This window comes from Balaenoptera ricei, chromosome 20 (assembly GCF_028023285.1).
Source record: "Balaenoptera ricei isolate mBalRic1 chromosome 20, mBalRic1.hap2, whole genome shotgun sequence".
Taxonomy (NCBI): Eukaryota; Metazoa; Chordata; class Mammalia; order Artiodactyla; family Balaenopteridae; genus Balaenoptera; species Balaenoptera ricei.
The window spans coordinates 47,156,799-47,179,765 of NC_082658.1; the positions used below are offsets into that span (position 1 = coordinate 47,156,799).

The 22,967-nt window shown below is 54.7% G+C and overlaps 1 protein-coding gene across 2 annotated transcripts in view; it reads left to right on the forward strand.

Moving 5' to 3' along the window:
- KSR1 (kinase suppressor of ras 1) overlaps positions 1-18,249 on the forward strand; it is a 144,937-nt gene extending 126,688 nt beyond the window's left edge. The window contains exons 12-21 of one of the 2 annotated variants that reach the window (XM_059908958.1): positions 1,440-1,491; positions 2,321-2,369; positions 3,166-3,545; positions 5,848-5,944; positions 9,086-9,219; positions 9,970-10,101; positions 11,358-11,493; positions 12,880-13,013; positions 15,826-15,906; positions 17,830-18,249. In XM_059908958.1, coding sequence (XP_059764941.1) covers positions 1,440-1,491; positions 2,321-2,369; positions 3,166-3,545; positions 5,848-5,944; positions 9,086-9,219; positions 9,970-10,101; positions 11,358-11,493; positions 12,880-13,013; positions 15,826-15,906; positions 17,830-17,908 — 1,274 coding nt within the window. In that variant the 3' untranslated portion in view covers positions 17,909-18,249. The remainder of the gene's footprint in view (positions 1-1,439; positions 1,492-2,320; positions 2,370-3,165; positions 3,546-5,847; positions 5,945-9,085; positions 9,220-9,969; positions 10,102-11,357; positions 11,494-12,879; positions 13,014-15,825; positions 15,907-17,829) is intronic. The other variant, XM_059908959.1, reaches the window with a different exon arrangement.
- The last annotated feature ends 4,718 nt before the right edge of the window (positions 18,250-22,967 follow it).

Here is a 22,967-nt window from a genome sequence, read left to right on the forward strand (position 1 = left end):
ATGGGGAAAACGTGTGGCTCTTCTTCCAGAAGGGTCCATCTTGCTCTGAAGATACGTCAGGGGGGAGAGAAGGGAAATATAGTTCTATTAAAACAAATGTGGACATATTTGGAGCAGAATGCAAAATGCACTCTTAATGTTTAAGGAAAAGTATGAAGCTTCAGAGACATTTTGCCTCTGCCCAACTTGGGGTGCGGTTTCTCCCCAGACCCCCACCTCCCCATGTTCCCCCGTCCCCGTGCATGTGTTTATCTTCTGTGGAAACATTTGAGCAGCGTTGGGTGGGTGGAAACATCAGGCCGCCCTTGACAGTCTGCAGACACAGTGTAGTGGTGTCTGGAAGAGCCTTAGAAGAGGCTTCCGGGTCTAGGATTTCCCAGAAATTGTACACAGGATGTTGGGTACATGTGTGCACTTCTCTGATAGGAAGGCCCACGACCTCTATCAGACTCTCCAAGTATGATCGAGATGTTGACAAAGCTACAGGGGTAGTCTTGGAGAAAGCCCAGAGGGAGGTGAGGGAGGTTTGCTGGCTGATGGGGAGGCTCTTTGTCCTAGAGGACAGGGAGAGGCCCTGATTAGTTCAAGCCACTGCCACCTCCAGCCTCTTCTTTTGCTAAAAAGGGGAACAAGGGGCCCACCCAGCCCTGGGGCTGCCAGCCTCCCCGAGTGCGATTAGAAGGAACCAGAGAGAACAGAAAGAAGCCAGCAGCAGAAGCAGCCATAGGGCATTTGGCCTGTAACATGTTGGCTCCACACTGGGGTGACCATCTGTCCTGTGTTCCCTGGACGTGGGGCTTTCAGTGCTGAAACTGGGAAAGCCCCAGGCTCAGGGGTCAGTGCCAGCTGCCCAATCCTGGGGCCCCCGGCGTGTGGACCGTGCATTTCTCTCTGCCCAGAGGCTGCTCCACCAGCCACCCAAACCCTGAAGCTGAGGGCATGGGGCCCCTGCTTCCCACCAGCAGTCCCCGGCGGCTGTGCCAGGCACCAGGTGACACTAATGAGCCACCTGCGAGTCCGGCCTTTGGCCTCGGCTGGCCTGAGAGTCTCCCCACTCTCAAGGGGTGTTGAAACCAGCCCCTGCCTCGGAGCCGAGGAGGAGGGTCTGGCCCACACATCCGGGAAAGAGCAGCCCTGTTGCTTTTACCACTTGCTTGTCTGGGGCGATGGTGGTGACTGAGAAGTCTCAGCCTCCTCCCCCACCGGAGTCCCTTCCCAGGGCAGAGCTGTGTGGGCAAAGCCGAGGGCCGTGGAGGCTGCGTCCGCGTTCTGCTTTAGGGAAAGCCCAGGGGAAGTGGCCCTGGAGCACATGTGCAGCCCAGCGAGGGGCTGCTGGCGGAGCACGCTCGGCCCTGCGGGTGCTGGCTTTGCAAACACTGTGTCTTCCGGGGGAGTGGAAGGGGGTCTCATGCCTCATATTTGTTTTCTGTTTCCTCCAGACATCTCGGCATTTCCTCCGACAGTCCCATTCGCCGAGGCGGACAGTTCCCGGTAGGCAGCCCTGCGCGTTCTCCTCCTTGGGGACTTGTTAAAGCTGGACGCAGATCCCTGACCGCCTCCCACCTCCACCTTTAAATCTCTGAGCCTCCCATTCGAGACCCTGCCATGTACCTGGGCAGCCAGATGGGACACTGCTTGGGCTAATTCACCCTGTGAACCAGTGAACTCAGTCATAGGGTTTTAGTTGCCTCCTGTTGGTGCGGTCAGCATTGGGTGGGGCAGTCTGTGAGGCAGGAGCAGTCTTGTGACCCAGGAAGGCCGGGCAAAGGGCACTCAGCGTTAGAGAAACCTAATTATATGGCTCCTGTTTGTGGAGCCCTTTCTGTGTCAGGCCATGCTGAGTACTTGTCTCACATTTTTTTGTATAGTTCTCAGCCAGGTGTAAAGTAGGTGTCATCCTCAACATACAGATGAGGAAGCCAGCTCAGAGAGGTTAAGAAATTGCATCCAGTCACACAGCTTAGGGAGCAACAGAACCAGTTCTCAAGTAGAATTCCAAGTCCTGTGCGTGTGCTCAGAACCCCATACTGGTTGTCAGATTCGAAAGGGCCTTGATGGTCACTGCCCACCCGTCGGCCCCTACCACCCTCAGATTAAGTCTGGAGAAGGCCAAGGCCAGAGAAGGGAAACGGGGTCTGGTCCTCGGCCTCCTGTGTGTTTCCACAGCATCCTGACTGCCTTTCCCATGGCCAAGTGGGTCAAAGTAAGGATCCAGGCCTGGTGCCCCTTTCTCAGACCTCACATGGGGAGTCCCCTGCCCAGCTGGGAGCAGAATGGCCCGGCCTCGGGGTCTCTTTGACAAACGCTGTTTCACTCTTAGGCTTGAGAACCAGCCAAAAGCAGATGTGTCGGAGGATCACGAAGTGGAGGTGAGTGATGGCGACCCGCAAGCTGTCGACGGTGCATCTCTCTCCTCTCTCCCCGGCTCAGCACGTGGAGGGGTCTGGGGAGCATGTGGGCACCGGGCCCTGTTGAGGGCCATCTCAGGTGCCCAACCGCCGCAGCAGACTCGAACAGTGCACATGGCAGGGAGAGCAATCACGGATGCCACGAAGCAAGCTTCCTTCTGCTTTTCCGTTTTTTGAGGCTAAAGTAAACTCTTCATTCCCATGGTTTTCACCCCCAGCCAGGAGGCCTGGGCCCCAGCCCGGGAGGCTCTCCTTTTGTCTGTGCAGGGTGGGGCCGGGTGTGTGGACTTATCAAAGATCCCCAGGTGATTCTGACTCTAGCTGGGGCCAAGAATTGCTACCTTGACCCTTGAACCAGTGTCAACCGAACAGTGCAGTGGCTTAAAGATCCTGAGCAGACAGCAGACTGATTTTTTCCTGTACAGAGGAGAGTCAGAAACTGTGTGTTTAAACAAAAGCATAGCCAGAAAGGGTGAACGCGGTCCAGTTCTTCATGCCAGGGGATGTTAATGCGCTTCCCCAGCGATTAGATGTCACTCATAGGTGGGTCTTGGAACATTAGCGGGAAAAAGGGCCAAGTGCCGTAGTCTGTGGATTAGGACGTTGAGGCTGTGTGGTGCGAAGTGACCTGCCCACTATCCACAGCGAGCCCCGCAGAGCTGCGGCTAGAGCCCAGGCTTCCTGACCCCGGGCCCCTCTGTTCCCCGCCTGCCCCCAGGTCTCCCGCCCCCTCTATCCCCTCCTCCTCTCCTTCCAGGCTGAGGAGCCCGAGGCCGGCAAGTCAGAGGTGGAAGACGACGAGGACGAGGTGGATGACTTGCCGAGCTCCCGCCGGCCCTGGCGAGGCCCCATCTCTCGCAAGGCCAGCCAGACCAGCGTGTACCTGCAGGAGTGGGACATCCCCTTCGAGCAGGTGGAGCTGGGCGAGCCCATCGGGCAGGGCCGCTGGGGCCGGGTGCACCGCGGCCGCTGGCACGGCGAGGTGGCCATCCGCCTGCTGGAGATGGATGGCCACAACCAGGACCACCTGAAGCTGTTCAAAAAGGAGGTGATGAACTACCGGCAGACGCGGCACGAGAACGTGGTGCTCTTCATGGGGGCCTGCATGAACCCGCCGCACCTGGCCATCATCACCAGGTAACCCGGTCCCACTCTCCCTGGGGTGGCCGCCTCCTCTTCCCCTTTCCCTGGGGGCCCTGTTATTTGTGTGGACACCCCGGAGGGCATGGAAGTTTTCATTCAGAGAGGTACAGAGAAGAAAACCAAAACTGAGGTGTAATTTCTCCATCGTATAACCCCATTGACATTAAATAAATAAATCAGTAAAACAGTACCTAAGGAGAGAGAAAATTCAAATGCTCCAGAAAAGTATAAAGTGAAAACCAGCCTCTTCCCACCCCACCCGGGTGCTTCTCCCCAAAGGTGGGTACTGTAAACAGTTCCTTATCACGCCTTCCGTTAAAATAAAAAAATTTGTATACACTCATGTTTTTAAACTATTTATCTATTTGATTTGTAACTATTTATGTGTTTGTAAAAATACACACCAAAGAGCCTACTGGTTACCTTGCCTTCTTCACTGGAGTGCAGGTCTGAGGTCTGCTCTGATCTTCTTAATACCTGCACGGTGTTCCCGCCACGTCACGTAGCAGAACCTCCAGTGGTGTGCTGGTAGATGTTTAACAACCAGCTCTTGGGTGGTGGCGAGGGAAGCTCTAGTATTGATACCTGGCATCTGTCAATTCCTGTGGTGTAAACACTCACCACAGTTGATTTCAAGTTACCAATATGGTGTCACTGAAAGTGGAGTGGAATTGGGTCGAGTCCCACAGCTGGGCTCTGGGTTCTCTCTGGAACCCGATCGCTGGTCCTCCCCTAATTTATTTAACCAGCCCTCTTTTGCTGGACACTTTGTCATCATGAACATCTCTGTTTCCATATCTTGGTGAACTTCTGGCAGTATGTGTGCGGGGCTGGGTCAGAGTGCACGTATGTCACGTTTTGATGTACGTTGTCCGTTTCTACTCCAGAAAGTGTCCACCAGTTTCCCCTCCCACCATCAGTGGATGAGTGACCATTCCCCCCCCACCCCGAGCACCAGAGGGGTGTGAAACTGAAACATTTTTGCCCATGGCATTGAAAAAGTTGTTGTTGGGTCTTTACTTCTAAAATCAGGAAAAGCAATATGAGGTTAGTGACGAATCTTTGGAATATACGTGGTGTCAAGAAAAAGACTAAAAACCACTTTAATCCCATCAGCCAAAAGAATCCTCATTAATAGTCTGATGACATTCTCTATAGTTGGACCCTGTGCTTTGAAAAAACACCTTCTCCTCAAACAAACTGTATTTATTTACTAAGTAAAAAATGATTTCCATCTTGCTTGCATATCAGAGATATAAGTAACTACCCACTAGAACTCCCGAGCAGTGTGAGATCATCAGGTCACCACGTGGACCTGGTGGGGTGGGGACAAAATTCCAGCCCAAGCATGACACCATGATGCTTCAGGGAGCCTTGCTGTGGTTACACCAGCCCAGCATCCCCCGGATCCCAGCCTCAGTGCCGTCCGTCATTCATCCTCCCATCTCTCTCTCATCCACCCGGTCCCATGAGAGATCTGAGTCTCCTTAAAGGGAACACATATAGCAAAAGAATAAAAGAACATTAACAAAAAAGTTAACGTGTTTTAGAATCTGCTGAGGGGACTGGAACACGGAGAAGCAACCATCAGCCGATATTCCAGACCTTGAGGGTCCAAGAATCTTATCTCCTTGGAGATGATTCCTAAAAACTAGCCCCTTCCTCAGATGGCTTAAGTCAGCTTCTCCCTGGAGCAGGGGAATGAAGCTACACATTCTGTCTGGGTCCTTCCTCACTCCGGGTTTTAGGAGTCGGTACGGGTGGGGACCACGACATACAAGCCCCTTATCTAATAATCACTCTGACATGCCTGACAGCCACCCCTGCCCTCCTGCACACTCTGCATTGTAATAAAATCCCTGTGATCAGAAAATAACACGATCATGAAAATCATTACGGTGAGCCCGGAGCCCTGATGCTGCCTGGTAATAGCCTGAAAAGGCCAGATTCTTCCCTGGCTGCTGAGTTTGCGTGTGCGTGTTCCCGCCTCGAACTTCCACAAAGGTGGGCTGCTCTGAATTGCCAGGAGGCTTGGTGAACTGAGTTTCCTGTTCTATGGTGGGCAGGCCCTAGGCCTCGGGGAGCCGGTGTTCTTGCCCACTCAGGCCAGGCCCCAGCAGGAATGGGCATCAGGCTGGTTAAGAACAAGGATTCGGGCACCCAGGGTCTAGGGGACGGAGAGAGCCCTCCCGAGGCCGGTGGGCACAGCCCTGCCCCTGCTTCTCCCCGGCTCCAGAGGGGCTTGGGTTGGGCTGCACAGGCCCCAGATCTCTGCCTGACCCACCACTCCTCACAGCTTCTGCAAGGGACGGACGTTGCACTCGTTTGTGAGGGACCCCAAGACATCTGTGGACATCAACAAGACCAGGCAGATCGCCCAGGAGATCATTAAGGTGAAGGGGCATCCAGCTGGCTCCAGAGTTCCTGGCTGTCCCCCAGTCTGTCTGACCATGTCAGGGTAGTGGTGGTGGCTGCTCTGTCTTTCCCTTTAGGTGGGGCGCCTCAAGGGTGGGACCCCCATCTCCTTCCCTCTGTCCCTGTCTTGTCTGCTGGGAGCTGGACACCCTGGAGAAACTCGGTGGGTTTTAAAGACAGATGGCTTGAGTTTGAATCTTGGTCACACCAGCTGTGTGACTTCGGGCAGGTCGATTAGCCTCTCTGAGCCTTGGCTTCCTCCCCTGTGAAATGGAGATGCCAGTGTCGCCTCCTTCATTGGATTGGTGCAAAGGTAAACTGGGATAATCCATGGAGAGAGCGTTGGGTCCAGGGCCAGCGCTTGGTGAGAGTCTGTTAGAATTGATTAAGGTTTGGGACAGGGGTTCTGCCTTAAAGTTTCCAAATCCAAGTTTCATGAGGACAGGCCTTCAGGCTCAACTCAGGCAGCCTTTTTTTTTTTTTTTTTTAATTAATTAATTAATTTTTGGCTGCGTTGGGGCTTCATTGCTGCACACGGGCTTTCTCTAGTTGCGGCGAGCGGGGGCTACTCTTCGTTGCAGTGCACGGGCTTCTCATTGCGGTGGCTTCTCTTGTTGCAGAGCACGGGCTCTAGGAGTGCGGGCTTCGGTAGTTGTGGCACGTGGGCTCAGTAGTTGTGGCTCATGGGCTCTAGAGCGCAGGCTCAGTAGTTGTGGCGCACAAGCTTAGTTGCTCCGCGGCATGTGGGATCTTCCAGGACCAGGGCTCGAACCCGTGTCCCCTGCATTGGCAGGCGGACTCTCAACCACTGCGCCACCAGGGAAGCCCCTCCTTTCATCTTTTTAAAGTAATTAAACAAAAATGAAAGAAAAGCTTATTTGTTGCTTTATTTAGCAACAGACAGGCCCAGAGAAAAACTAGATTAGTGCTGGATAGGGCTTCCTCTTTCCTGGTTCTTGTTTTTGTGGAAAAGCTTTCTCTTTCCAGCTCCCACCAAGTTTTTGTCCCTTTCCTGTTGTTAGTCTTGCCTTCTTTTCTTTTTTCTCCCTCCCTCCTTACATCCATTGTGTGTGTGTGTGTGTGTGTGTGTGTGTGTGTGTGTTGTTGGAAAGGAAAAGATAAAAATCTCAGTGACGTTTATGAACACCAAGATTTCCACGTGACATTTCCATGTGGCTAAACTAATGCATTAAACTTTTGCAGCCCCCAAAACACAAATATCACACTTACGCCTTCATTTGTAGTCTGTCTCATTGCAGAGAAGTTGGAGGGAGCTGCAGAGTGTCATACCTACTCTATGTTGGCCCCAAACCTGCTGGGCCCTGCTCCACACTCTGCCGGACTCTGCCCTCCTCCCCCAAGACTGTTCTCTCTCCTTATCGTCAGGACACTGTGGGAGTCTGGTTGCTGAGTTAGGTTGAATGAACCATCTGGAAGATTCCAGGGTAGAAGAGAAAAGTTCAAAGGTTTTGGAGCTGCAGAGCCGGAAGCTTCCTCTCTGCTGGCTTATTTATTTTCCCCATCCCCCTTCTTCTGAGAACTTCTAAGCCACTTCCTTTTGTACTCATCTCTGATATTTTGAGGCTCAAAATATAATAACAGGGGCTTGACCTTTGGTTAGAGGGCTTGGGGGCCACTCTAGAGGCATTGTGAAATTATGGGAAGGAAGGAGGGTTTGTGTTCCAGACCCGGGCACTTTCTATCTTGTCTCTGGCCATTTGAGGCTGTGACACCTATTTTATAAACAAGGCTCAGAGAGGTACAGGCACTTATCCTCAGTCACACAGCTGGTCCCTGTTCAACCCAAGATGGGGTCTTGGCTCTCTCTGGTCACTGGGGAAGGCTGTGCCTTGGTTTGGTTTGGGAAATGGGCAGACATTTTAAGAAGGATCGTTTTACATTCAGGATGGCATTTTGGGAAAGAGCAAGTCACTCTTTCCTGGAACTCCCTGCTTCCGTTGCAGGATGACAGCTCTCAGCAGGCCTGGGGGAAGTGGCCACAGTGGACCCCGAGCCCTCCCATCTCTTGCAGGAGAGCACCTGCCTTGTGTACATTCTTCTCTGACGCGCTCGAGCCCCACTTGGTCTGAGCTCTGGGCTCGGCTGAGTTCTGTCTGCTTCTGCCTCACAGCTCATTCTTCTATTTCCTAAATGTGGCTTGCTGTTTACCTCTCCCCTCCTCACCCCAAGATACCTTTAAAGTCAGGCGGAGTTCTCACGTATGAAGCACCCTTGATGTGGGAGATTGGGAGATGGGTTTACACGTGCCTCTTTCTGACCCGGCAGGGATGCCCATTTCAGTCACGTGTCTTGTACAGCTCCCCCCTTCTCCCTCCCTGCCCCCCTTTCCCAAGAGCATCAGGGTACCTGGGAGTCCTGAGTTTGGCCTTGGATGAGATCATGCCTGCATCAGGTCACCCACATCCCATGCACCTGGCAGTGTTCAGTCCAAATAGAGCGTTGGTTAGAAATCACCCAGCCCTGACCTGTCACTTGGCAGGTTGAGGAAACTGAGGCTTCGAAGTCGAGTCCAAGGCCCCACAGTGAATTAGAATCTGGGCTGGATTTCAGTCTTAGTCCAGGACTTCTATCACAGCACAGACAGTGGGACCGCCTGAGCTCAGGGGCTCCCTCTGTGGGAATTCCTCTCTGTTCCCCAACCCTAGCCCTTGCCCAGCCTGAGGGGAGAGGCCAGCAAAGCCTGAGAGAGACCCCAGATCACTCGGGTCTTTTATGACTTAACACGGAGAGTAGCGTCACAGTGAACCTTTGTGTACTTCCTGACCCCCAGCCCCTCACCCATCACCCTTTCCACACCTCATCTGAGTATAAGGTGGATGTTGGGCAGCGCGCTGACACAGCAGGAGCGCAGACTGGCCTGGCAGCAGATCTCAGCAATGCTGCTTAACTGCGGTGTGGCCTGGGGCAGGTGACTTCCCATCTCTGAGGCTGGCTTTCCTCCTCTGTAAAAAGGAGACAGTTACACTGCACAGGGTTGTGAAGATGAAATGAGGGGAGTGGGGTAGGGCGTCCCGCTCAGGGCCCGGCCCAGAGTAGGAGCTAAGTCATTCGTCATTCATCTTCCCTCCGCCCCTGACGTGAGGCTCGCTGTCTTCCAGGGAATGGGATATCTCCACGCCAAGGGCATCGTGCACAAAGATCTCAAATCCAAGAATGTCTTCTACGACAATGGCAAAGTGGTCATCACAGACTTCGGGCTGTTCGGGATCTCGGGCGTGGTCCGAGAGGGACGGTCAGTTGGCCTTGGGCATCTGGACAGACTAGGGAGGAACTGGGCGGTGCTGGTGGGCCTGAGGTCCAGCCGAGGTCTGGGCACTCGCTGTCTGTTACTGAGGGGCAGCCCTCCCTGCAGGAAAGGCCAGGTCTGCTCTGGTCCTGCTCTTGTGTTTCTGGTCCAGAATCAGGTTTGGGTGACACTTAGGTCACTCGTAGTGCTGAATTCTCAGGCTGGCCCCCGTGGTGGTTGGGTCCCCTCACTCACATTTTCCCTGTATGCTCACCGACTCGGGCAGGGGACCGGGGTTCACGTCCCCATTGTGAGGAAGAGCGTCAGGCTCTAGTTCCACAAATCTTGAAGCAGGGGTGGGGATGGGGAGAAAGGCTCCTTCCCAAGCATCTGGACCCCCAGGAGGGAGAGCGGAAGCCGGGCTGGAGAGCCAGCCCCAGGCCAGGTTGTCAGGCCCACAGGCAGATCTGATCTCCTGCTTGGAGATGCCCTCCACACTCCCAGGGCAGAGAATCAGCACCCTCAAGTGCAACTCGCTGCCGATGCCTGTTCTTGGCCTGCTTTTCTGGAAAAGCCTGGTTATCACTCCTCTGTAACATTCCCCCAAAGCGCAGGTGCCTTAGCAAGTGCATGATGGCGTGCTGCTTTTCTGGGCCATGGTGGGTGGTGTGCCAGCCCTGGGGCAGATGTTTGCCCTGCGGGCCTCTTTGCTGCTGACTGAAGGCCATGTCCTTGCCCTGGTTTCTTGGCCTCCAGGCGTGAGAACCAGCTGAAGCTGTCACATGACTGGCTGTGCTACCTGGCCCCCGAGATTGTGAGGGAGATGACCCCCGGGAAGGACGAGGACCAGCTGCCCTTCTCCAAAGCGGCTGACGTCTATGCATTTGGGTGAGGAGGCCCCTGGCATCCCTCCGCCTGGGGCTCTGAGGCCAAGTGGGCTCAAAGAGAGGGTCCTACTGGCCACGGGGGGCAGGGGGAGGTGTGCTTTGAGTCTGGATCAGCCACTTGTTTGGGCCAGTGACCACGTCCTTGACCTTCTGTTTCCCCCACCTGTAAAATGGGAAGAATAAAGTACCTCCCTGGTAGAGCTGTTAAATGAGGACTAAATTAGCTAATTGTATAGAATGCTTAACTCTGGGTGTCATTCCCACCTGTTGCCCCATGAGGACACTCACCAGAGCTAATCAAGGACTGTCCCTCTGAGAGAACAGGGAGTCCTGCCAGCTGTGCCCCACAAAGAGCTGGGGTGCTGACCGATAGAAACATAGAAATATAGAAACATAATATGAGCCAGATGTGTAACGTCTTCTCTTAGCCACATTAAAAAAGAAAAAGAGGGAATTCCCTGGCGGTCCAGTGGTTAGGACTCCGCGCTTCCACTGCAGGGGGCCTGGTTCGATCCCTGGTCAGGGAACTAAGATCCTGCATGCAGTGTGGCACGGCCAAAAAAAAAAAAAAGAAACCGGTGAAATCAGTTTCAATAGATATTTAACTCAGTATAGCCAAAATATTATCATTTCAACGTGTAATCAAAATAAGAAATTAAAATTTTACCCCACAAAGCTTTCAAAAGCTGGTGTGTGTTTTACACCTCAGTTCCCCTCCCCACATTTCGGTTACTCAGTAGCCCCACGTGGCCGCCAGGTTGGACAGGGTGTGTCTAACGGAGAAGGTCCCATCCAGGTAAGTCGAGAAGCGCAAGGGGACTTGGAGGGTCTGAGTGACGGCCTCATCCCGTAATCTCTCGGGGGATCCTTCCCTCGCGGGTGGTCTCTTCCTGGCCTGACCTTTAACTATCATTTCCTGAGCACCTGCGTGTGCCAGGCCCAGGGCTGGGCATTCCTGTCACTCCTCAGACAACCTTGGCCATGGGCAGCTACCCTACGGAGGTTGAACGGTTATACCGGGATCTCTGTCCAGAGCCCGTGCCGTCTGAGACCTCCTGCCACAGTGGGAGCGCAGGGCCCCGGGAGGAGTCAAGGCGTTCCCGGAAGCCTGGTGGGTGAGGAAGGCAGGAGGGGGATGCTGGGTCCTCCTGCCGGGCTTCCGGCATCAGGGCAGCAGGCACCTCCGGGGTGTGAGCTGAGCTGAGCTGAGCCGTGCCGCCAGGGAGCTCAGGCCACGTGGGTGGGTGGTCTCCACAGGACCGTTTGGTATGAGCTGCAAGCCAGAGACTGGCCCTTGAAGAACCAAGCTGCGGAGGCCCTGATCTGGCAGATTGGAAGCGGAGAGGGAATGAAGCGAGTCCTGGCCTCCGTCAGCCTGGGGAAGGAAGTCACCGTAAGTAGCCCCCCAAGCCCCTGCACTGGGAGAGGAAGGCGGGGTAGAGGGCAGGCGGCTGGCTGTCCTTCCTTCACTCCCCTGAGACGTGGGACCCAGAGGCGGATGGGTGGCAGGCAGGCCTCTTTGCTGCCTCTTTCACCACCCCACTGCTAACCTTTAAAAAGGAAAATTATCTTGAAAAAAAAAAAAGGACAGGAAGGAAATAAAGATAATGGTTTTGATTGAACTACGAGATAAGCTAATAAAGCCTGTATGTTACTTACTAGAAAGAAGATAATAACAAATTTCACTGCATAAAGTACAAACAGTAGGGTCGTTGTCGTGTCAGATCTTTCTCCTTAATGTTGTTCTCGACCGTTCGAGAACAAATCAAGGTTTCCACAGCAGATCTGTTTTCAAGATGCCGAATCATAATACGGTCGCTGCCCTCACATGCCTGAATATCATTAATGGTGTCTCTGCGTTGCAGTCTGTAAGTTCCCCCGCCTGGCACAGTGATACATGAACGAGCCCGGGGGGGGCGGTGTTCTCAGCGCCGTCAGTGTTTACCACGTGCTCATGAGTCAGATAGGCCTGGAGCAGACAGATGCCAGCCAGGATGTTGATGAGTAGCCCCAGTAGGTACCTGGGCAGCATAGCATTGGAAACGTCTGGGGGGACCACCGGCACTCATCCAGGTGAAGCACTAAGTAGGCTGTGAGTTTCCCGGCGGGGTCACCATCTGCCCTGTTGCATGAGCACCTTCTGTCTGGTCGTGCGTGCAGGCCTGTCTTCTGAATCGAAAGGCCGAGGGGTGTGCTGTGTGCACACGTGGATCCGGAGAGTAGGCAGCAGAAGGCCAGAGCGAGGAGGGCTTTGCCCCGACTCGGGGCTGTCAGGACAGCTGTTCCGTCGACTCTCACTGCTGCCCTGTACTCAGTCCTTCTTGACCCTCGCAGCCTCCATTCCTGTGACGCCCCCAGGCTCCTCCTCCATCGCAGCCTGGCCAGCCCTGCACACCTTCCAAGCATCTTGAGTTTCACCTGTCAACACGCTGCCTTCCGCTTTCCATTCCAAACATCCGTGACCCCGTTTCTGATCTCTTTCCTATGACCTTTCATTCGTCTTTGTAACTGTTATTCCGGGGAGGTCGAGGAAGGAAGGAGAGGAGGGAGGCCCATGCCCTTCATTTTAACTGGAAGTGTGAGAGCTCTTCTCAAATTCAGTTATTTCGCGGCCCCGCTCCAGCCATGGCCAGTCACCTCAGTGTCGGCAGGAGAGTGAGGCGACCACCAGCCGGGGGGCGCTCGGGAACACGGAAGGGACCCTGGGCAGAGTGCCCCGGCCGCGCCCCGCTCGCTCCCCGCCAGCTCTCACGTCCTCCAATGCCGGCTCGCTTTGCAGGAGATCCTGTCCACCTGCTGGGCCTTCGACCTGCAGGAGAGGCCCAGCTTCCCGCTGCTGATGGACATGCTGGAGAAGCTGCCCAAGCTGAACCGGAGGCTCTCGCACCCCGGGCACTTCTGGAAGTCTGCCGAGTAAGTACCCCTCGGAGCCGAACCTGCAGCCAGGCGTCTCGGAGGGCACTGTCTGCTCTGTCTGCCCGAGCCTTTGATCCAGGGAACCCCCAGAGCTGGTTAGCCAGAGGTCACTGGTCCCCTCGCCCAAGGGATGTCGGCGTTCCGCTCATCACGTTTATTTAGGAGACTCTTTCATAGGCCAGTGTCTCCCGTTCTCCTCCGTGGAAACCACATCACTGTTACCAGCCCAGTGCTGACGCTGGGCCCAGGCTAGGCCCTGACAAGAAGGTTCTGCCTGCTGCACAGCCCCGCGTTAGCCTGGGTTCATAACAGCTGATTCATTTTGCTGTGCAGTAGAAACTAACACCACGTTGTAAAGCAACTATACTCCAATAAAAATTAATTTAAAAAAATAAATAAATTTTCTGGGTTAAAAGGTTAAAAAAAAAAAAAAAGAAGGTTCTGCCTGGGAGGGGGCCAGACAGAGCTTCACCAAAACCAGCCGAGCAGCTGTTGCTTAAAATGGCACAGAGCTTTCTAGCCCCCAGATTAGCCACCTGTCACAGGGACCGCACCGCCCGGGTTTATGTGCTGCTTTGACACTGGGAGCCCGTCTCCTTTCTGTGTAATCACATAATCCTTTGCAGCCCTCCGTGCTGGGGTGGTCTCCACTCCTCTCTTCTGAGTTCTGCCTCATTCCCTTTTTTCTTTGTCCCTCTGGCTCTCTCTTCCAGAACACTCAAAAACAGACCTCTGCCCTGCCTCTGCGGGAATCTGGGCAAGTCCTTCCTTGCTCCCAGCCTCAGCTTCCACAGCTTTATAGAGTGGGAGCGTGGGCAAACTTGTCAAGGGCCACGTGGGAAATAGTTTAGCTTTGCAGGCCGAGAGGGAACCTCGAGTGACGGCTCCTTGTCACTGGGATTTGCAGGGTGCCCAGCAGCGTGCAAAGCGACGACACCACCACGTACAGTCTCTGTCACGACGACCCAGCTCTGCTCTTTGGTTCAGGAGCAGCCACAGACCCACAAACTTGCGGGCGGGCTGGCTGGTTCTAGTAAAACATTACTTATGGATGCTGAAACTTGAATTTCATGTAATTTTCACAGGTCATGAAATTGTCTTCTTTTGATTCCCCCCCTCCCCAGTCATTTAGAAAGGTAAAAAACATTCTTAGTTTGTGGATCGTACAGAAACAAGAGGCAGGTCACACGTGGCTGGCCTCCTGGACAAGATGCATGGCTTTGAACTTTAAGGTGTAAGGCACTTTCTAGAAGTGTCGTCTCCCACAGGCCCAGGACATAGAACAGATAAAGTGGGGCTTCTCTTGGTGGGAGTCGGCCAGTGGCAGGGGGCGAGAGCCTGTCTAACCCCTACACCCAGCGTAGCCCCCGGAGAAGCTGCACCCGGATCTCACACCTGCCCAAGTGTGTGGTGGCAGTGGCACTCCTCTTGTTCTAGAAAGAGCCAGATAGTAAGTATTTTAGGCTTGCAGGTCATATGGTCTCTGTCACACGTTCTTTGTTTTGGTTTTTTATTTTTTTTGACAGCTCTAAAATGGTCACAACTTTTTTTGTAGCCAGATTTGACTTACACCTAGTTTGCCAGCTCGTTTTGAAAGTAAACCAGACCAGGCGTCGAGCCGCAGGTGAGGAGAGGCCCGGGCTGGGTCAGCCCAGCAGAGGGTGCAAGGAGGAGAGCTTGAAGAAACACAGCAAAGTTGGCAACTTAGGCCAGTTGGAGGGACAGTCTGAGGAATGACGATTTGGGGTGAGGGAATGCTGTACCTTATAATGTGAGATTAGATTCAGTATTTTGCACTTAAGATGGGTCAGAGTCTAATACAAATAGGGGGTAACAGGTGTTGCCATCAGAGGTGTGGGTTTTACCCAACCGTTGCTGACAGCTGTGCCACACCTGAGGCGACAGGCCGGGGCCGGGCCTCCACCGGCACGGAGTTGATAGTTTAATTAGGATACAGACAAGCAGACGTACACCGTAAGCCCTCGGAGCAGGACGCTGCCTTATCACCTCTGTATTCTCAGCTCTAGGCACACTCCCAGGATGTAGTAATTGCTCAATGAGTATTCGGTGGGTGATGGGGATGAAGGAGGGGCTGATGGCAATATGCTGAGTGCCAGGCAGAGACTCGGCTTCTGTGGGCACACTGCCCACCGGGCAGCTGGAGGAAGGGTCTCCAGAAGAGAGGGGTCATGGGAGCTGGGTTTTGGGTGGGAGCGCGGGCATCTCCTGGACTCTCAAGAAGTTCAAGGATCTGGTTTGTCAGACCTTGGGCAACTCGTTTAGGACACCAGGCCCTGGTTTACTCCTCCACAACAGCGAAGGCTGCACTGGGGACGGGGCATGGAGTAGGGGCTGAGGAGTGGTGCGGGTATTCAGGAGAAGATGATTCCGGATTCCCGATAGGGCCCCAGAGCCCCACCTTCCCATTCCACATGTGGGACACTGAGTCAGAAATGGGGGTTGTTTCCTGCCCAAAGTGATCCGTTTTAGCCCCTTCTAGGAAGGAATGCCAGCATACCTCAGTGAGTCTGTATCAAAGCTTCCTGTTCATGATTTTTACTTCTACACACTCAAGCCTCTAATTCTCATTTTCTCTTTTCTTTTCCATTGGTCTTGTTGCTTTTTTTTTTTTTATTTTCGGGGGGGGGGGGCGGTGGCGGATCCGCTGGCCTGTCCTGTCGTCTCCCCCTCTCCCGCCACCCTGATTCCTGTGGCCCTTCCTCCACCCGTCCACACTGGGTGCCCACCTCCATCACCTGCCGGACCGCGCTCCTCCCACGCCTGGCAAAATGGTTGCGGGTGCTCCCAGGCGCTGGCGGAGCCGCTACTACGGGAAAGGACGTTACGGTCACCCTGACTTTAAGAACAACTGTCCAGTCCTGGAGGAATAGTGTGTCTTCTGCTGTTTCCCTGATTCTCTGCCTGTTGGCGGTTAACCCTTTGCACCTCCTGCCTCCTGTTCTGTCTCTGCATCCAGCTTCCCCTTCTTGGCATGTTGTATCCCCATAAACGAAAGTGAAACTCTGGCAGCTCACATGGCCACCGGCAAGGGCCCTGCAAGCTCATGTTTCTCTCACTGGGCTGAGAGCAGAGCCACGGCATGTGGCAGGGCCTCTGTCCACACACTGGCAGACGATGGCTTATCCGTGGTGGGGAGAGAACTCAGATCACTGGTCTGAGTCCCCAGGATCCCCTCTGGCCAGACTTTAAAGAAGAGAATGCAGGGAGCAGAAATAGTAAACTCCGAGACGTCGATTTTGATGGTCAGGGGCTGAGGGACAGTGGGCCTGCTGGTCGACCTCTGTACAGAATTCTGTGGCCATGTCCCAGGGGCGAGCTTGGGGGAGACTCTTTGTGCCAGGCTCCCTTCCAAGCTTGCTCTGCTGCCAAAGCCTGGAATGGAGTGGGGATGTCCCTTTCTCTGTCTGCAGGGAAAGAGGGGTCCCTGCCCTGTGCCCTGGCCAGGCCTTGGCCGCTCCCCTGCCCCCTCCCCGAGGGCTCGGGTTCTGACGCTGCTCTCCCCTCTTCTCTTTCCTTCTGTAGGTTGTAGGCCGGTCTGCCTTGCATGTACCGGGGCTTTCTTCCTCCTAATCCACGCTCGGCACCGTGACTTCTACTCGAGCTCAAACAGCAATGCGGGCACTAACCCAGGGGATGCGGTCGCTGCCACTCTGGCCTTCTCTGCTGAGACTTCTTCTTTTGCTTTGTTTGTTAAAACTGGCCCTCGCCCCGCTCCGCGGCCTGCGTGTGCCTGAGTAACTGCTCTCCGTGGAGGGTCCCCCTAACAGCACCCCCAGAACCGCCTTCCTGGACTCAACTTCATCTCTCTCTAGCGCTTCTTCTGTGGGGTGGCCCTGTCTCCCTACTAACAGTTCAGTGAGAGAGATCCCCCCTCTCCCTGGTCCCCCAGCACACCGGCCCCCTGTGGGGTGTGTCCGCAGGACAGGGGTCGGGGTTTTGCTTGGCTTTTAACCCGCGGGGATCTTGTCCAACACGGAGTGGAATGATTTCAGAGCTGCCGGGTGGTCCCCTCTGGAGGGCTAGGGTTGTGACACCACAGGTTCTGTTGCCGTGAAAGACACCAGCTCAGAAGGGCTGTGTCTTCGGCCACACACCGGGGAAAGCTGTCCTGAAGCAAGGGGGTGGGACCTGTCTCCAAACAGTTTCACTAGTGGAAATGTTTCTGCCCTCTCCCCACTGCAGCATTACTCCCCTTCCATCTGCCCAGTGCAGATGGAAAGTACCAGACCCCGAGCCAGCATTCGGCAAGAGTGTGGCTGACAGGTCACCCACAGGTCCTCCACTGCTTACCAAACGCAGATTCCTGGGTCTCCCCAAGACCTGAATCCGGGTGTCTGGAGGCAGATGCTGAGAACCCGCATCTCAGCCTGCTTCCCAGATGGCCCTGACGCACCCCAGCATTTGGGGACTGTTTCTGGAAGGAGACTGCAGTGCCACTCTTAGTACTGGTGGCTGGGTTTCTCTTCCCTCCCAGTTCCACTCAGAGCAAGAGCTTTCCCGGCTGCCAGTGAGAATGAGCCCACAGCGGTTACTGGGCGTGCGGGGTGCTGGGGGTTCCAAGACGAACAGACCCCTGCCCTCCAGGAGGGAGTGCAGCCGAGGCTTAACCCCCGGCCAGGTGGGACCAGGAGCAGCTCTGCCAAGGCTGTTGGCCTGTATCATCATTCCCACTTCTTGGTGGGGCTGGGTCCTCTGCTGAGCTTCTGGAACTGGCCCACTCATTAGCTAATGCTGCCCAAATTCTGATCAAGACCAGTGGGGCTATAACTCTTGTTTTTGTTCCTCTTTGCAGTATTAACAGCAACAAAGTTGTACCCCGGTTTGAAAGGTTTGGCTTGGGCGTCCTGGAGTCCAGTAATCCAAAGATGTAGCCAGCTCTGCCGTTTTTCTGACATTGTATTTCTTTCTTAAATGGGTTTCTAAAACATCCAAACAACCACCACAACAAAAAAACAACACTCTTCAAAACGCCAGCCATCCTCCTAAGTGCTGCAAACCAGGAGCACGAGTCCTCGGTTTAGACTGTTCTTCCATAAAAACACTTGGGTCCCGGAGATGGAGCCGCGCCTGCTGTTTCTTAAAATGACGTCACCAACAACCAGACCTGTCCCGACAAGACGGCAAATGTTTACATGTATGTTTCTGCAGAGTTGGACTTGTTGTACAATAGGTGATAATAAAAACCGTCTGTGCAGAGGTCACTGGCACCGAGGGCAGGAGTGGCCGTCCCCTCTGGAGGACCCTGTAGGAGTGAGGCACCCACACTGGTTCAGAGGAAGAAAAGCATCGTGTCTGTGGCTGTTCCCCAGGCAGGACGGTGGGGGGACCACAAGGTTTGACCCGGCCTCTGCGTTGGCCCTAAATCCCATCTCCCCTCGTCCTACCGAAGGGCCGCTGTCCCTTCCTCCTCTTGCAGAGGACACCCTGACCAGGAGCCGAGCTGGATTATGAGGGTCGGGAGTTCACAGAGAGCTTGGGTTCACTTTTGACCCTTGTAATCCAGTCCATACCTGCTGGAAAAAGCAGAGACATAAAATCCAAATAACATCTGGACTGATCCAGTGGTTCCCAGCCAGGGTTTCCAGTGCCTGGGAAGATGTTTCTTTCGTGAAGCCCGCAGGGGAGGCACCAAGAAGATGGGACTAAGGGCTTCGGCTGTTTAGAAATATCCCAGTCTCTGACTGACATTTGACCCCAGAGCTAAGGCCTAGCCCAGCAGCTGCGTACACCATGAAGGCTTGATCCATGAGAACAGGGAAAGTAGGGGGAGGGAGAAGTGGCAAGCAGAGGGTCCCTGAGCCCACCCTCCTAGCCACAGGGTGCCCTGGCCCATCATCAGTCTTGCCAAGGTTCCGGAACTGCCCACCTCTTCCAGCCCTCAGTCCTGTTGAAACCCCTTAGCCCACTGCTGACTCCTCCACTGCCCGTGTTCAGAGCTCTTAGCCAAGGTGGGAACCACGTGCCCCTCCCCGCTTTCACTTAGACCCAGCTAGCAAGCTCCCGACCTTCAGAGTCTTCCCAAGCGCCAAGTCAGGCCTCCTACTTGTATCCCTTTGAACCAGAGAAGGGGCCGGTTTTGGGAAAGTCCAGGATATGACAGTGTCCTGCCTGTCCTCATTAGAAGCTGACACCTAAAGAGAAAAGTTCCAAATGGCAAAGAAGCCCTTCAGTGAAGGTTACGTCATCGTATCCAGCTCCAAAGCCAGAAATGATCGAGGGTGATGAAAGTGGAGAGGAGGTTGTCTTCAGACCCAGAACCCGCGTCCACGCTCAGAGCCGCCGAGACGGGGAGGCACGTGGCCCTCCTAGCCCGTTTACGTAGACCCGTCGAGCCAGGCTCCCAGCCTGGAGTCTGGCGAAACACCATACGAGATGGGCCGCTTTGCCTGGAGGCTGCGGGGCTGCCTTCCTGGCTCTGGGCCAGGCACCCCTCGGCGGCCCTGCCGAGAGGGCACAGCCCGGCAGCCGTACAGGGTACCCGGGCCTCCACGGCCATCAGCACCTCAGCCCTTCCCGCTCAGGGTGTGGGGAGGAAGACGAAGGGGCTGTAAACCAACTGGGCTCAGCTCTGTGGGTCTTTTCTCCTCTGTGGGACTCTTCGCGTCTCCCCATCATTCCTCTGGCCTCTGGGTCAGCCGCTCCTGTGATCGCCCCACCCAAAGCCACGTGGGGTGTGACTCCGCCTCTGGTTGTCAGGCTCCTCCCCCCACCCCGACATTGGCGCCTTCCCGGAGGTCACAGTTCATGCCTCTCACCTTTCCCCTCTGAACCCTTGGACGTGCAGGTGGACCAAGGGGTGGGATGGCAGCTAAGCAAGTCAGGCTCACCTCACGGCCCACTGAAAGTCAGTCTGGGTTTTGTTTTTTTTCCTCGGGGCTCGCACACTCTTGGGTCAGTTTAGAAAGCTTTCATGGAGCACCTACTGTGTGCAAGTGCGGGGAGCCCGGGATGGGAGCAGTCACAGTGCCTGCCCTTAGGGGACTCATGATCTGCCAGGAACCCTGAGGGTGGGACTGGGGCCACCCCCTTCCTCTCCCGGGCCCCGGGATGCCTTCCCACGCTCGGCCTGAGCCTCTGCGCTGTCTGTCAGTTAAGAGAAGCACCTGAGGACCCCCCCCCCCAGGTGGCCCCCCCCTCCCTGTCTCTACTTAAGTGACTGTGAATTGAGGTTAGGAAGGCATGCCGCCCTTCCGTGTGCTCCCCCCCATGCCCGTCTGCCTTGGAAACACATGAAGGACAGCAGATACTGTGAATTCAGCCCTCACAGCCAACTGTGAAAGGGATGGAGAAAGCCGGGAGGCCTCCTGGGCGAGAGCTCAGGGGCTGTGGAGGTCCCCACGGGGTCTGAGAGTGGAGCGCAAGCTTCAACCCTTCAGCTCCCCCACCCCCGCCACTTCCCAGCCTCACCTCCAAAACCCTGGGATCTGTCCCTGCTGCCTTTAAACACGAGAGCCACAGCCCCTGCGTCTCCATTGCAACTCGAGGTCCTGAACCCTGAGTTCCCCACCAGTTGTGAGTGGCGTGTAGCTGACCGCTCCGTGTCACCAAATTGAAGATGTGTGCAGGGCCTGGAATCCCTCTGCCTTCTCATGGCATTTCTTTCTGTGATCGCCGAGGGGCGTGGCATGCCCTGTAAGCCCCTGGTGGTGGTGGCCTGTGTTGATCTGGGTGCCAGGTGGAGACAAATGTGAAGCTGGTTTGAGAGCTTGTGCGATGCTGCCTGGTCAGCCAGGATTTCATCCGTGTGTGCAAACCCAGCATCTTCTGTGGCCACGAGGCACATACTTGCTTTTTTGAATGTGATGTAAAATTTGTACAGTAAAATTTTTATATTTTCTATCAACTGCATTTGCCTTCCAGAAATGCTATTAATTTAAATTAAAACGGTTAGTATTAACGGACGTGCGCTATCAGTTTTTTTGCCACTGGCAAGAACACTGTGCCACGCCCAGCCTGGGTGTCTGGAGTCTCTGAATAAAACTGTACCAAGGTGGGGCTTCCCTGGTGGCGCAGTGGTTAAGAATCCGCCTGCCCATCTAGGAGATACGGGTTTGAGCCCTGGTCCAGGAAGATCCCACGTGCTGCGGAGCAATTAAGCCCGTGCGCCACAACTACTGAGCCTGCACGCCTAGAGCCCACGAGCCACAACTACTGAAGCCCACGCGCCTAGAGCCCGTGTCCGCAACAAGAGAAGCCACTGCGATGAGAAGCCCGTGCACCGCAACGAAGAGTAGCCCCCGCTCGCCGCAACTAGAGAAAGCCCGCGCGCAGCAACAAAGACCCAACACGGCCAAAAATAAATTAATTAATTAATTAAAAAAAAATACTTGTACCAAGGTATCTGGGGCTTGTGTCTGCTTGAGTCGGTTCCAGATGACTGTGTGGGGCGGGGTGTGTGTGCGGGGAACCGCTCAGATGGATGGCATGGGAGAGCAGGAGGGGAGGGGGCAGGGCGTTCAGACCCCCTCTGGGAGCTCCTTCCAAGGAGAGAAGTTGTGCCTGCACCTCAAAGGCAGATATCTCTAAACAGATGGAGGAACGGAGACAGAAGAGCATCAAAGCCCATGTCGCATGGAGGAAGGTCTTCCAGCCCCCAACAGTGACAGCCCATGAGCACACTCAGACCAGTCGCTGTCTCCTCTGCTCGAAGGGCCTTTGCATTATGGAAGCCTTGTGGGGTGGGGAGTGGTCATTTATCTAAATCTTATTTCTAGGAGCCTCTCCTTGCCAGTTATAAAGAGAGACAGGTAAGCAGGAGGTCAGGGTAAGCAAAACAGATGGAGACGAAGGGGGACCAACATCCTCTGAGCCAGGGAGGCGCTTTCTACACATCATCTGATCTTAATCCTGTCCTCACAGCAGCACCATGGGGTAGGAACTGTTGCGACGTTTCAGCTGAGGAGGGTGAGGCACAGAGAAGTTAAGATATTTCCCCAAGTTGGCACAGCTGGTGGGGGGCTAGTCCGGGACTTGGGCCATGGCTTGACTCCAGAACTTCCTTCTCATAAGAAGTTGGGGAACTTATTGGCCAGACATTTATTGAGCACCTACCGTGTTCAAAAGATGGTGCAAAGTGCTGGGACACAGATAAAAAGTAGAGACCTTACCTTCAGCCAGTGAGTGGCTCAAGGAAGGGGTCCCTCAGTCTGCCTGGAAGGCTTCATGGAGGAGGTGACCTTGGAGCTGACTTGAAGGGTAACACGCCTGGTGCATATAAGCAGGAGGAGACCATTTTACTTTGAGCAAAGGCTTAGAGGTCTGGGAATACAGGGTGTGCTTGGGAAATGAGGAGTATTTTGGCTGTTCGTTGTGAAATGGAACCTGGCGAGTAGAAGAAACCTGGAGAGGATCCCGTAAATGCCGAGCCAAGGAGTTTAGGCTTTAACATGGCAGCCCTGGGGAGCTATCGAAAATTCTTGAGCAGGGGAGGGCCGTAATCAGATTTATGTTTTAGGTATATAGGATGGATAGAGGCAGGAGAGAGAACGAACAGAAGGTTGATCAGATGAGTGGGAGAGGTGAGCTTTTAGGGTAATATCGCAGATGTCTGCCTTTGCGGGTGATGGAGTCATTCACTGAGAAGGCGAGCCTGTGGGCGGGCAGCGGGGTTGTGCTCGGAGGGCATCCAGGTGAGATCTGAGCGGGCAGAGGGAAGCCAGGAGATAGAGCCTGGGGCTGCTGGCTCTCACTGAAGCCCACGTGTCTTTTCTTCCAGCTTCTGTTCTTGGAAACAGGTGGACCCACTTCCCAGCCTCCCTTGCAGTTGGGTGGGAACGTGGGACTGAATCCTACCCAATGGAAAGTGAGTGCCTGGCGCATAAAACCCCCCACAGGCACCTCTCATCCTCTTTCCCTCTTGGTTGGCAGAGCGGAGACCTCCCGGGGCAACTTGGGAAGCCACGTGTCAGTGGATGGCAGCATCCCAGCAGT